At 41.6% G+C, this 15,158-nt stretch overlaps 2 protein-coding genes across 2 annotated transcripts in view; one reads left to right on the plus strand and one right to left on the minus strand.

Moving 5' to 3' along the window:
* Positions 1 to 15,158, minus strand: part of DIS3L2 (DIS3 like 3'-5' exoribonuclease 2) — a 390,397-nt gene that overhangs the window by 324,328 nt on the left and 50,911 nt on the right. Inside the window, exons 2-3 of the mRNA XM_017886189.1 lie at positions 2,224 to 2,368; positions 1,534 to 1,691 (exon numbers count right to left, since the gene is read on the minus strand). Coding sequence (XP_017741678.1) covers positions 1,534 to 1,691; positions 2,224 to 2,275 — 210 coding nt within the window. The 5' untranslated portion in view covers positions 2,276 to 2,368. The remainder of the gene's footprint in view (positions 1 to 1,533; positions 1,692 to 2,223; positions 2,369 to 15,158) is intronic.
* LOC108538232 (actin-like) overlaps positions 14,392 to 15,158 on the plus strand; it is an 18,690-nt gene continuing 17,923 nt past the window's right edge. The window contains 3 exon segments of the mRNA XM_017886190.1: positions 14,392 to 14,654; positions 14,656 to 14,789; positions 14,792 to 15,155. Of these exon segments, the coding sequence (XP_017741679.1) occupies positions 14,407 to 14,654; positions 14,656 to 14,789; positions 14,792 to 15,155 (746 nt within the window). The 5' untranslated portion in view covers positions 14,392 to 14,406.

Raw genomic sequence — 15,158 nt, forward strand, 5'->3', positions numbered from 1 at the left:
AACCCAGGACACAGAGGCTGCAGTGAGCCCAGATTGCACCACTGCACTCCAGCCTGGGCAACAGAGTGAGACCTTCTAAATAAATAAATAAATAAATAACCACCAAGAGTACTCCAAGAATCAGATAAACCAACTCATTTGTTAAAAGACAATTTTCTTTCTTTTTTCCATCGATCATGTGTGCACTTGACCACAGATAAATAGAGAAAGGTAAAGAAAGAAAGGTAAAGGAAGGAAGGAAGGGAGGAAGGGAGGGAGGGAGGGGAGAAAGGAAGAGAGAAGAGAGAAAGAAAGAGAGAGAGAGAGAAAATGAATGACAAAAAGGAAGAGAAGATGATAGTATCCATAAATTGGTTAGATCTTCAGCCAAAAACACAAATACAGAAGCTGGGCTCTCAGAATAAGAGAAAGTGGAACACAGCATTTTCAAGTGAGCCAGGTAGCACATGGCAATATTTCTATACTAATGAAAGCATTATGAAATAGACTTAATTCACAGAATATGTGGCCCTGCCTCCCTCCCCAGCCTACTAACTGCCTGATGGATTATGCCCAAGGAGACCTAAGCTGCCATACTCCATGTTGTTTCACAAGTTCACGTTTTTGTTAGCGCCACTGCCTCTCCATACCTTCCACACACATATCACTCACCTGATAGGCCCAAACTAGTCATCCCTCAATACCTACCACAAGGGTCACCAACTACAGGAAGCCTCTCCAGAACCTCAGCCTACAGAGTTTCCCACTTTCCCCCCAATATTTTGCCATATATTCTGGTCACCCTTTTATCTGAGCACTTGCCACTTTATCCCCAAATCATCTGTTCACATGACTGCCTCCCACCACTGGGCTGCAAGCTGAAGCACAGCAAGGCAATCTTGTCTACCTCCATCTCCAAGGGACCCATGCTGCACACTCCTAACCATAACTGTTCCTGGCTCACAATGGATGCTCAATAAACATCTGTTCAGCCAAACCACTGAACTAGCTTGTAAACACAGTTTGTAAACTATAAAGCACTCAACAAATATGTTGTTTACTGCTTCCTTTCCAACCTCATCCATTTTTCTCCATCATTCAGCATCCACATGCTCCAGAAAAACTGATATTCAATGTTTCGTATATCCAAACCCAATTTCTCACTTCTATTGTAGTAGGTCACACTGGTGCCTCCATTTGTAAAGCTCTCTTTTATCTTCACTTATTCAAATTGCACCAATTCATGGCCTGGCTCAAATATGTCACTTCCAATAAAGCATCTCTAGGCAAGCCTAATGGGAAATAGTGGCTCCCTCCTCTCAAATCTCAGAGCACTTTGCCTGTTCCTGTCTTATGGTGCTTATTACCTCTAAATGTACTATAGTTCTAAGAAGAACCTGTTACCTCATCATCTCTGTTATGCCATCATAACAGCCCTGCACCTGATACATCATCACCTCTCTGAAAGCACATAGCACAGAACAGGAAATAGTTTAATAGATTGTTTTGGATTCCACATATTGAGGCAATAGCCTTCCAGTAGATTTTAAGCACCTGGATGAGTGTTCCTCTCTTCAAGCCTTCCGAAACATCCTCCTTGAACATGTAAGTTTCAAATATGCTCTTTTTCTTCCCTCGTGTGGACTTGTTCTTTGACTTTTTGTCACCTGGCGAAGCACCAATGTCATGTGGGCCAGCCACAGTGGACACACCTAGAAACATGAGGCAGCAATCAACTCTTTCCTCAAACATCTGTGTATTTTTAAAACTGGAGATATCATACCTTTTTACCATTATTATTTAAAGAGACCAACAAAAGACTGAAACTCCCTGATGGTGATTTTGAACAATAACAAAAAGGAAAGAGTGGCTAAGAAAACATGAATAAAATATACACAGATGAGACGTGAGTTTTAAATCAGCACAACATGGATGGAACATAATATGAATAATGAGTTCAGTGTTCTTTGCTATTTATATACACAAACTTTTTGAAAATAGAAATTACTAAAAGATTGCCACTTTACTAGAGGAAATTAAACAGTTGTACTTAATACAACAATAAATTAAGATAGCAAGAAACCACATCTAATTCTAGAAAAAATCACACAGGAGAATACTTAACAGGTCACTAAAAGAATTATAGTAGTCCCTAGTCCTAAAAGACACCCTCCACTTCACACCCATTCCACTTTTATTTCAGTTCTCCAGTTATTCAGACAGACTCCATTTTCCTTTTACTACCTCTGGGGGTCCCCAGGGGCCGGAGATTCATTCTGTAGTCAGGATGGCTCATTATTGGCTCCAAGGTCACTCTTCTCTCCAGATCCAAAGAAACCTCCACTGCTCAGCTCAGAGTTCCCGCCTCAAGCAGCTCTGTTGTCATTCACTGAAACCAAGAAGAGATTGGTAATTGGAGAGCAGTTAAGTTGTAGGCTCCTCTGTCCTCTCAGAAATTTAGTATTTCAATGGCAAAGGCAACGTGGTGCCCCTCCTGGGTTCTGGCAGAACATTCTCCAGGGCAGTTAGTCAAACACACCATCTGTCTCAAGTTTCTTTTCAAGGCCTTCACCCTCACAAGTACCACCAGACTGCTTCTTTGGGCCACTTCAACTAAACATCTCCACAAATGGGGCAATGATGTGAAAAATACGGAATCCTGCACTTCTATTCAGCTTGTGAAATGAACAAAAATATAAAGAAATATAGTTTTGAAAAGTGATATAAAGATCCAGAATCTAAAAGTTGTAATGGAATGGTACTAAACTGGGGCTCAATATGTGGCATTTACTAAGTCCAACTCTGGACAAATGATATACCTCTATGAAACCAAGTTAATTCCTTAGAATCCACCAGCAAAACCTAATTCATTATCACAACTTGATGTCCAAAACTATGCAGGGAACCCCAGATGATTCACACCCTTTCAAAACATGGCAATACTATAATTAGACATCTCTTCCCCTACTCTTACCTGCCATCACCTCAAACCAGTTGTCTGATTAGAAGCTCAAACAGCTGTGTCTAAGGAATATAAGAGCAGCTGCCAGGATCAGCAGGCTGGAATGTGGGGCCCCGCAGCTGGCCCCTAGCCTTCCACCTGGATGCTGAACATGTCATCACAACTTCTACTTTCTAGTCTCCGCTGGCCACCAGCCCAGGAGTCAAGTCTATATTTGAAATTTTTGTGGGCAGCCTGAGTTCCCACAAAACGAATCAAGATGTCATTCTGAACACTAGCTTCCATTTCCTCTATATTTCCCACACACATCCTTCACCAAAATGATGTAATTTCTGTTTAAATTGAAATTAATACTAACTCAGCAGCAGAAAAGCAATGGAGACAAAGGATAACAGGCCACTTAGGGCAAGATAAAGAGATTCACAGATAAAGCCAATCCCGTTGCAAAAAGGGAGAGAAAGAGATGGCCTTATATAAACAGCAAGGGAACAGGAAAGGCAGATGGAGGAGTCAAGACTGTCTGAGGGCTTAATACAGAAATGCATTTATGCACTCAGTAATTTCACACGTATTTCTTCAAGGCACTACACTAGACAGAATGAAGCATAAGGGGTAAGCACTGTGTTCTTTAAAGTGTGGATAAATGTACAGATGATAGGAAAGAAAGAGTATCTCCAAGTCAGGAAACCTGAGAGTACTTTAGGAAAGATTTTAAAGAACTAAGAGTGTGAGGAAAGCATACTGTTGGCAAAAGGAAATAAAAATAGAGGCGCAAACAGAAAATACAGGCAAGTTCTCACAAAATTAATTCCATTTGGATAGAGTCCAGCCTACATGAAGGGAGGCAGTGGCAAGGAAATTAAAACAAGTTAGAAGGCCTAAAATACTAGGCCAGTTTTTCAAAAGCACTAGGGAGTTTTCCAAGCATGAATGAGCAGAAGAGAAAAACATATTAGAATTGTTTCAGGAAACCTGGTACAGGACTCAGAGTCATCTGGAGTTGACAGATACTAGTAGCAGATGTATCTTAGGAGAAAATCAGAAAAGACAGGTGAAAGGAAAGAAAGACCCAAACTTGAGTTCAGGACACTGAAAAGAAGAGGCCCTTACCATGGTATTACACAGGACAAAGTAGCACCACCTAGCAACCAGGCAGGTCTGGAAGTGAGCAAGGTGGGAGTGGCTGTGTGAGATTTCTAGGTAGGAGACTGGGAGTTGGTAAAGTTAGAGAAGATGATGAATTCTACTTGGAGTATTATACACCTCCACATGGAGCGATCCACCAAATACGTGACAACCGGGAGCAAAAGAGAGAAACTGGCCAGTCATTTGCATAAAGATGGTAACACAGAGAGTTCAAGAACAGATGAGATTGCCAAGAAAGGGTGCACAGATACAGAGGAGGGCACAGGATAAGGGTGAACAAGCAACATTCCCTTCCCCGTGACGTCATTAACAAGGTCTATTAACCCTATAGAAGTTCTGGGCACTCTTACCTTGACAAAATCTGGGTTAGGGCAACTTTTAGGAAATGTAAAGAAGTAGAAAATATAACAAAGAAGCTAATGAAGATGTAGGAAAAGAACCAACAGAGGCAGGCGTTAAGAAAACAAAGAGAAAAGAGCTCCCAAATGAGGACAGATCCATGATCAGGGTATGCTCCCACTAGTGACTAAGAACACAAATGATGGCAGCTTTGGTTGGGGCAAGGGGTCGGGAGCAAACTGCCAACAACCCAAAAACAAGAGCCGGAATTGAAAATGGGGCACTACATGTCAATCCTGAGTCAGGCAAAAGTTCAAAATGAAGGGGAGCTACTGCTAGGTAAGTGAGATGAGGTGACAGATTTCAATTCCAGTGTTCCTAGGTCAGCTGCATCTGTATCTTTCCTTCACAGCAGTTATCCCAGTCTGTGTGATTAATACCTAACTTGTCTCTCTAGCTCAGGGAGACAAGGAATGTTTGGTTGGGTTTGTCATTGTAACTCTGGTGGCTCCCACAGCACCTAGGATAGAATAGGTGCTCAAAAGCCACTCCATAAATGAAAGGATGAGTTTGTTTTCATGAACAAGCAATGAGAACACCAAACAGAGCAGGGTCATACCGGGAAACTACATTAAAAACAAGTCAGCAAAGAATGGGGGAAGAATGCAGGACTCAGAAAACAAAATTGGCAAGAATAAGCCAGACAGCTAGGCAGGCAAGTCAAAGCCCACATTTGGGTACCAAAGCACTAGAAGCAGATGGAAAGATTCTGAGTATATAAAATGCCAAGCAGAAAATGAACAAACAATGGCTGGGTGCGGTGGCTGACACCTGTAGTCCTAACACTTAGGGAGGCCAAGGCGGGCAGACTGAGCTCAGGAGTTCAAGACCAGCCTGGGCAACATGGCGAAACCCCGTGTCTACTAGAAATACAAAAAATGAGTTGGGCAAGGTGGCATGCGCCTGTAATCCCAGCTACTCAGGAGGCTGAGGCACAAGAATTGCTTGAACCCAGGAGGCAGAGATTGCAGTGAGCCGAGAGTGTGCACTTCAGCCTGGGCGACAGAGTGAGACTCTGCCTCAAAAAAGAAAAACGAACAAACAGGCCAGGAGCAGTGGCTCACACGCCTGTAATCCTAGCACTTTGGGAGGCCACGGCGGGCAGATCACCTGAGGTTGGGAGTTTGAGACCAGCCTGACCAACATGGAGAAAACCTCTCTCTACTAAAAAAAAAATACAAAATTAGCATGTACGGTGGCGCATGTCTGTAATCCTAGCTACTCGGGAGTCTAAGGCAGGAGAATTGCTTGAACTTGGGAGGCAGAGGTTGCAGTGAGCCAAGATCACACCATTGCACTCCAGCCTGGGCAACAAGAACAAAACTCCTTCTCAAAAAAAAAAAGAAAAAGAAAGAAAGAAAGAAAGAAAAGAAAATGAACAAACAAGCGATCTTCTATTCCCTGTGACATAGTTATAAAGGCCCATTAAGCCTGAAGAAGTCCCTGGGCACTCCTACCCCGACACATTAAAAGCACAGGCCAGTTTCCAACCCTTACTAACTTCCAGAATGAGGGCCACTGATACACTACCCAACTGCCCACTGGACCCTAGAAAAGGTGTCCTACCACGGAAATAGCCATACATTCTTAAGAGCTGGGCTGACATTAGCATGAACAGGCAATAGTGGTCAATAATATCACATAGTAAAAGAAGGCAGGAAGGATGAGGAATGGGGAAAAGGCACTAGACCTCATAAGGGCAAATCTGAAGAAAGCTTCTGGGTGAAATAAACGGTGTCTTGAGATCCTTTGTATTCCCCAAAACCTAGCACAATGCATAGTACATAGCAAAGGCGCAACAATTTGAATAAATGAAGCCTATTTGGGACAGAAGTCAGATTACAACAAACATGTACTAGTGAGAAGTATGAGTAGCAGAGCCAGGACTACAATGCGGCAAGCCAGGCACTTAGGGTGCAAAATTTGAAAATGCAAAGTTCTATGAGTACCAGTCCCACACTTGCAGGACCCAGCAGTGAGAGCTTCCTAGAACTTTTGTGCCTTATGCATCTCACTTGTCTTAGCCTAGCCTTAGTACTTATGAGTATCAGAGCAAATGGAATGTATGAAGCCAAGCAGCGAAGGAAACTCAAAGATATAAAGTCCAAAGACAGGTTTAAAGGGAGAAAAAGATGAGCCAATGGAAAGCAAAAGATGGGAAAAACAAGCAAAAGATGACTATTGATTAAGAAAAAAAAAAAGAGGACAAAATTAAATCTCAATGAGATTAGAAAAATAAACCATTTACATTACAAATCAATAAGAAGTACATGGATTAATCAACAAGTAGTATTAAGGCACTACTTAACACCATTTTTAAAAAATAAACAAATCCCTACTTCATAAAATATTCCAAAATAAATTTCAGTTTGAATGAAATTTAAATGTTCAAAAACGAGAGACAGAGACAGGGAGACACACCCAGAGAGGAAAGACAGAGAGAAAGGGAGGGGGCAGCAGAAAGGACATCCAGAACTGCTGAATGAGGAGTTTGACAAATATTAACCCCCTAAAGCAACAATAAAACTAACGTTGTTAAAACTATTTAAAGTCTTGATATTGATCAAAAACATTACAACAAATTTGAGAAGTGCTGGTCCAAGAAAATCTACTGAATCTTGGTAAGAACAGTGAAGAGTGTGGTGTTTTAGCCTGGGGCTGCTAACATCCCACACTTGCTACCAATTCCTTGGTACAGAAGCTACCAGGGTAAGACAAGCTGTGATGACAGGAGGCTCCACTGCCAGAAGGAGCTAAATTAATTTGGAGAAGAATTCTATGCCCACAGGTATTGTCAAAAAGTTATTTCAACGGCAAAAAAGGAGGGAAAGCCAATATTACAGCTAATTTGAGTTTGCAATACCAGTTAGCGCAAGCAACAGATCAGCAGACCAACCAGAAATTTAACATGGAGAACTAAGGAATGAGACAGCCAAACTGGGCCTTGATAAAAATCTTTTCTCCTGCTGGTCTGGAAGACTGTGCACATGCACAAGACTGCAAACATGAAGGAAAGAAATGACAGGGCCACAGCAAGCTGCTCATTCCCGGAAAAAGATGAGGCCTTGCAAATGGAGAAAGTAAAACCCAGGCAGACTTTCTGAACTTTGAATGCATTCCCCAAGCCTCATAAAAACCAATGACAAAGGGAAGCTCGTTGCTTCAAGGAATTTAAACACGACCTCTGACCAATCAAAGGTTGGCCACTAAGATACGCTGACCCAGGGGGCCAATACTTGACAGCCATACTGAAAAATGAAAACAAGAAAGGATGAGCTAAGCAGAGACATCAGCAGTCACACACACACTCCATGGAGAAACAGACTGCATGGAATTAATTAGTTCAGCCAAGTCACTAAATAAACAAAAAGAGCAACCACCTCTAACTCTGGGGAGAAGGGAATCAAAACACAGATTATATTATCAAAAATATCCAGTTTTCATAAGATATGCAAAGAAACAGAAAAGCGTGACCCATACATGGAAGGGGGACAGTTTCAACAAAAACGATCTCTAGGGGAGCCTAGATTTTGAAGTTAGCCAATAAAGACTTCAAAGCAGCTATTATAAATATGTTCAAAGAACTAAAAGAAAACACTTTTAAAATAAAGGAAACTATGATGACAATGACTCAGCAAACAGAGAATATTAACTAAGAAATTATAAAAAAGAGCCAAATGGAAATTTCAAGTGGAAAGACAACAACTGAAATGAAAAATTCACTAGAGAAGCTCAAGAGGAGAATTAAGCTGGCAGAAGAAATAAGCAATAAATATGAAGGTAGATCAATTAAGGTTATACAATCTGAAGAAAAGAAAGAACAAGGAAATTTTCTTTTAATTCCAAAGTCAAGAACTGTAATAAGGAGTCTCACTCCACTTTTTAAATTTTTGATGTCTGACCACTGACTTATGTTAGGCCTCACCTCACTTTTCCCCTTTTGAACCCACAACTGAACAGGCTAATAAGAAAGTCCACATGTGCCTTGCCTTTGGTCCCCATGGAAAATTCAAGTTTTGCTGATCCTCAGCCTGCACATGGGATCTCCCCAGCACCCTAGGCATTATAAAGGCATAACCCACTTCCTCTGTCTAACCCAAGGCAGGCCAGACCCACTTGTACTAACTCTACCATCCCCAGAAGTCTCTTGGGTGAATAATAAAATTTCTCTCAAATTTTGTTGGCTTGTGAAGTGCTTCCAGCATAGACATCCTACCTGTTAATTGGGAGGGTTACTTTCTACCTCCACAGGGTGACCACAGAATAGGAATGAAAGAGAGGACATCTCTATAAACCTTACAGAAATTTAAAGGATTATAAAGGAATACAATAAACTTAGAAAAAACAGACAAATTCCCAGAAACAAAAATTACTAAAACTTAGTCAAAAAGAAATGGAAAATTTGGCCAGGTGCAGTGGCTCACACCTGTAATCCCAGCACTTTCAGAGGCCAAGACAGGCAGATTGCTTGAACTCAGGAGTTTGAGAACAGCCGCAGCAATATGGCAAAACTCCAACCCTATTCAAAAAAAAAAAGTACAAAAAGTTAGATGGGTACAGTGGTATGCACCTGTAGTCCCAGCTACTCTGGTGGCTGAGGTGGGAGGATGACCTAAGCCTGGGCGATCAAAGCTGTGGTGAGCTGTGTTACACCACTGAACTCCAGCCCAAGTCCCAGAGTGAGACCCTGTCTCAAAAAAAAAAAAAAAGTAGAAAATCTGAATAGACATATAACAAGTAAATAAATTGAATTATTACATTAAAATCTTCCAATAAAGAAAACTTCAGGCTCCAATTTCTTCACTGGTGTATTCTACCAAACATCGAAAGAAAAAAATATTATCAAATCCTTTACAATTCTTCCAGAAAATAGAGAACTCATTCTGTTATGACAGTATTCCCTTGATACCATAGCCAAAGAAAGGCATCAGAAGACAAAAACTAAAACTTGTAAACAGATAAGATAATTCATATCTTAAAAATTTCTTCTTGAATCAATTTTATTAATTTGTATTTCTATAGGAATTTATCAATTTCATCTAACATTTCATGGTGGGAGTAGAATGTTGTTCAAAATATCCTTTTGTATTTTCTTAATACCTGTCCTTTCTAATATGGTGAAAGTGTTCTTTATCTGTGTTGGCCAATATGGTAGTCACTAGCTATGTCTTTGGAGCAATTTTAGAGTGACTAGTACAACTGAAAAACCGTCAAGTTTGAAACATTTGTATTTCATCTTCATTCATAATGGATATTATCTCAGGTTTGTTGGGGAAGAGGTTGGGTTTCCTTTTGTAGAGAGCTCCGTCACCCAGACCGGACTGCAGTGGCACGATCATAGCGCTGTAACCTCAAACTCCTAGGTTCAAGCAATCTTCCTGCCTTAGCCTCCTGAGTAGCTAGGATTACAGGCATATGTCACCACATCCAACTACTTTTTTATTTTTTTATTTTTTGAAGAGATGTTATCTCACTATGTTGCCCAGGCTGGTCTTGAACTCCTAGGCTCAAGCAATCCTTCCACCTCAGCCTTCTAAAGTGCTGGGATAGACGTGAGACACCACACTCAGCCTTTCTCAGGTTGTAAAATTCTAGACTGTTTATTTACTCTCATACTCTGAAGGTATCATTCCATTGTCTTACAGCCTCCATTGTTTCATTGAGAAGTCAGCCATTAATCTAATTGTCAATTCTTTGAAAGAATAACATTTCTTCTCGCCAACCTGGCAGATTTTAAAATTTTCCTCTTTAGCTTTGGCTTTCTACAGATTTACTACTCTAGACTAAGGTACGGATTTCTTTTTTATCCTGCTTAGTGTTAATAAGGTTTCTTGAATCTATTGCTTAATAACTTTAGTTTTAGAAAGTTTTTCATGAAGGTTTTCAGCCATTCTCTATTCAAATATTGTTTCTGCCCATTCTCTCTCAACTCTTTGCCAGGATTCCAATTACACACTTTTGATCTCCTCAATGTCTCTATGTCTCCCTCAATGTCTTCAGTAGTTTCCATCCTTTTTTCTCTGAATTTTTCCACTTCACTAATTCTCCCTTCAGCTCTGTCAAATTCTCTTAAGCCCATCAAGTTCCCAATTTCAGTTAGTTTTCAAGTCTAAAATTTTCATTTTTTCAAGTTTCTAGTTCTCTGCTAAGAATGCTGAATCTTGTCTTTTATATTTGAACAAGGTAAGCATGGTATATTTAAGTCTGCTCCTAAAAATTCCAATACGAGAAGCCCCTATGGATCAATACTATCTTCTAATCCTTGTACTTAATTTTGTTCATGTTATTCGATCATGCCATGCTTGATTTTTTAAAATTATGAGCTGGACATTATATTTACAGAATGTTTATAGTAACATTAACAAGTAATATTACCTTCCAAACAGAATTTACAACATTTGCTTCTGCCAAGCACCTGAGACAATAAATTACCTCAATCTATTTTCAGGGTTTAAAGGTATTAAAAGTGGAGCAACAGTCCCTGTGAGGGCCTATCTACATCCAATTCACCCCTACTTCTAGGCTGTGGCCCTTCAGGGTACTAACACCAAATAAGAGTGATTCACCAAGATCACTCACAACCCACATTAGCAGGGCCTAAATTCCAATTCCTATCCCTCTAACCTTAAAAGGCTATCAAATTTACTACTCAGGCTGGGCACAGTGGCTCACACCTGTAATCCCAGCACTTTGGGAGGCCAAGGTGGGTGGATCACTTGAAGCCAGGAGTTTGAGACCAGCCTGGGCAATGTAGCGAGATCCTGTCTCTACAAAAAATACAAAAATTAGCCAGACACAGTGGTGCACACCTGTAGTCCTAGCTACTCAGGAGGCTGAGACAGGACAATCACTTGAGCCTGAGAGGTGAAGGTTGCAGTGAGCCAAGATTGGGCCACTGTGCTCCAGTCTGGGTGGCAGAAGTGAAACCCTGTCTCAAAAAAAAAAAAAAAAAAAAAAAAAAAAAAAAAAAAAGTACTGCTCAGTTTTTCAGCTGATTCCTCAAAAAAACTCAGCAAATATTCACTGGAGAAAAACAGTCCCAAATACTAACCTTATATCTCTAAGCCTTTATTCTCTCCTAGACACACTCTTATTACCTCTCAAATACTTTCAAACTATTTCTCAATACTTTGAGGGGAAGGTCTGTATTTGGTTGGTGTTTCTAGTTGTTGTCTCATGGAAGACTGGCTTCCAATTATTTTCTTTTTTTGTTTGTTTGAAATGGAGTCTTGCTCTGTCTCCCAGGCTGGAGTGCAATGGCGTAATCTTGGCTCACTGCAACCTCCGCTTTCTGGGTTCAAGTGATTCTCCTACTTCAGCCTCCCAAGTAGCTGGGATTATGTGTGCCTGCCACTCCGCTTGGCTAATCTTTGTATTTGCAGTAGAGACAGGGTTTTACCATGGTAACTAGGCTGGTCTTTAACTCCTGGCCTCAAGTGATCCACCCACCTTGGCCTCCCAAAGTGCTAGGATTACAGGCATGAATCACTGTGCCCAGCCAGGTTTCCAATCATTTTCTATGCCATAACTGAGAGTCGAAGTATCAACCTCACTCTTAACTCTCTCATTCCCAACTCTCTCCTATATGGACTCACTCTTCTACCAGACAAAACTTCTCCATACCTACACCTATTTTCGTTTTCTATTTTAGAGGGGAAAATGTCCGTACATATTTATAACCTAACCCTCTTAATGTGTGTTCTTCATCCTATTTTAATCTACTCTAGAACTTTTAACACACCCATTATTCTCGCCACTGGGGTATTCCCAATAGCACATAACCAATGTAAGAACCTGGCCCTGCTCCCCTTCTGCCCACCTCAAGCTACCAGCTATCATTCCATTTCTCTCATTCCCATCCCTACCAAAGTTTAAAAATGTGGTCTAGATTCACAACCTCTATTTCCCCCATTACATATTCTTTAATCTCTTTTGCAACATGACTTCTATCCTCTTCTCTATAATGAAGTGAAGCTTTCTGTATTCCTAGGAAGAAAAATCCTCACTACTTAAATAATGGCATTCTCTCAGTTTGCTTGTTTTTTGTGCAGGATGCCACTGACCAGCTATATCTTTGTAATACAAATTCTTCACCCTTGGCCTCCAGAACACAACAGTCTCATGGTTCTTCTCCTTCTCTCTCTACAATTCACAGATTTCCTTACCGACTCCTCTTTTATTCACTTACCTCTTCAGTTTCTACCATTTATAAGATTCTACTCTTATACCCCATCTCACTTCTCTTTTAAAGAGTTTTAAATTTTCATCTCCAGCTCTGCTCTTCAAAGCTCTTCTTTAACTTTCCAACATCCTGCTGAATAATACTGGCAAGCACTTTGAATGCCACATGTTTCTAATTCAATTTATTATTCTCCTCAAACTAAATTTTCTACCTGCATACTACATCCAGATTAATGACATCATTATCATCCCTGGGCAGCAACAGTAGATATCTAATCTCTTTTTCTCCATCAGTATTCTATTACCAAATTCTGTCTATTCTACCTTCAAAATGAGTCATAAGTAGATTCCTTCCTTTCCAACTTAATTAGCACTGTCTGAATTCAGGTTGTTACAACTGCATATGTACCATAAAGATGGCAATAGTTTCTTAGCAGGTCTCTCACCTACAAATCTCTTTTCTTCACTACATGTTTCACCTACAACATAGAAGATATTTTATAAAATGCCTTTTCTTTTTTCTTTTTTCTTTTTTTCTCGAGGCAGAGTCTTGCTCTGTCGCCCAAGTTGGAGTGTAGTGGCATGATCTTGGCTCACTGCAACCTCTGCCTCCCAGGTTCAAGCGATTCTTCCACCTCAGCCTCCAAGTAGCTGGAACTAAAGGTGTGTGCCACCAAGCCCGGCTAATTTTTGTATTTTTAGTAGAGACACGGTTTTGCCATGTTGGCCAGGCTGGTCGCGAACTCCTGACCTCAGGTGAGCCACCGCCTCGGCCCCTCAAAGTGCTGGGACTACAGTCTTGAGCCAGTGCACCCAGCCATAAAGTGCCTTTTCAAAACCCTTCAGGGTTGCTCACTGCAGCTCTATAATCTTACCCACCCATCCAGGCACATCTCTCACTAGAAGTTTTACAATATCACACCAGGTGAATCCCTGATGAAAACAGTAAGTTGGGAAAGACTATGATTGCCATCAAAGCCAGAAAAATGACTTAAAAACAAATGTGTTAACAATTATAAACTCTGGAAAAAAATCAGAAACAACTACCTATAGATTCTGAAGGGTAAACAAATGGAAGCAGGCTGTTGGGAGGAGTAGGAATCTGGACAAGTAACTGATAGTAGGGGGAATTTCATGTGTTTTTATAAAATTTGTCGGGAGGGAAATAGAAGTTTTGGCCCAAGGGCAGGCCACCATCACAGGGGTGGTGCAATGCAGGCAGCTAAATCTTCAACAGAAATTCCACAGGCTGCGCCTGGCTAGAAGAAAGGACCACAGGTGGAGGGTGACCACAGGTGGAGGTTAGTAGCAATCTAAAAGAGGAGCGAACTGACGAAGGGAATCCCCTAATTCTTATGACTCTTCAAGTCTAAGGCTGACCCCTTAGCCATGTAGACGTGCAGGACAGACTCAATGCAACATCATAAAGGCCTAAAAATTTCAAATGAGATTTAAGCCAACTCCTACAGGAGACAAGACACAATCTGAGCCTAACAGGGTCTGAAGCTAAGTGCTAGTGAAATAAAAATAAAAATAAAAAATCAAGATTCTTCAAAGGAATTTAACAGAATTCAGAGTCTACACAAAATAGTATTCAAGAAACAATCCAAAAGTATTTGACTAAGAACCCAGAAAACATAGTCCATTCTAAAGGGAAAACTACAAATTTCAACCTCAAAATGACTCAGATGTTAGAATCATCAGACAAGAACTTTACATCAGCTCTGATAACTACGCTCATGGAGGTAAAGACACTTGAAATGACTGAAGAGATTGAAACTCTCAACAGAGAAATAAAAACGTACTTAAAAATAAGAATTTTAACCGCCGAGACCGCGTCCACCCCGCGAGCACAGAGCCTCGCCTTCGCCGCTCCGCCGCCCGTTCACACCCGCCACCAGCTCACCATGGATGATGATATCGCCTCGCTCGTTGTCGACAACGGCTCCGGCATGTGCAAGGCCGGCTTCGCGGGCGACGATGCCCCCGGGCCGTCTTCCCTCCATCTTGGGGCGCCCCAGTCACCAGGGCGTGATGGTGGGCATGGGTCAGAAGGATTCATATGTGGGCGACGAGGCCCAGAGCAAGAGAGGCATCCTCACCCTGAAGTACCCCATCGAGCACGCATCGTCACCAACTGGGACGACATGGAGAAGATCTGGCACCACACCTTCTACAATGAGCTGCGTGTGGCTCCTGAGGAGCACCCCGTGCTGCTGACCGAGGCCCCCCTGAACCCCAAGGCCAACCGCGAGAAGATGACTCAGATCATGTTTGAGACCTTCAACACCCCAGCCATGTACGTGGCCATCCAGGCTGTGCTGTCCCTGTACGCCTCCGGCCGTACCACTGGCATCGTGAGGGACTCTGGTGACGGGGTCACCCACACTGTGCCCATCTACGAGGGGTATGCCCTCCCCCACGCCATCCTGCGTCTGGACCTGGCTGGCCGGGACCTGACAGACTACCTCATGAAGATCCTCACTGAGCG

The sequence above is a fragment of the Rhinopithecus bieti genome, unplaced genomic scaffold, assembly GCF_001698545.2.
Source record: "Rhinopithecus bieti isolate Rb0 unplaced genomic scaffold, ASM169854v2 scaffold_13704, whole genome shotgun sequence".
In the NCBI taxonomy this organism is placed as follows: domain Eukaryota; kingdom Metazoa; phylum Chordata; class Mammalia; order Primates; family Cercopithecidae; genus Rhinopithecus; species Rhinopithecus bieti.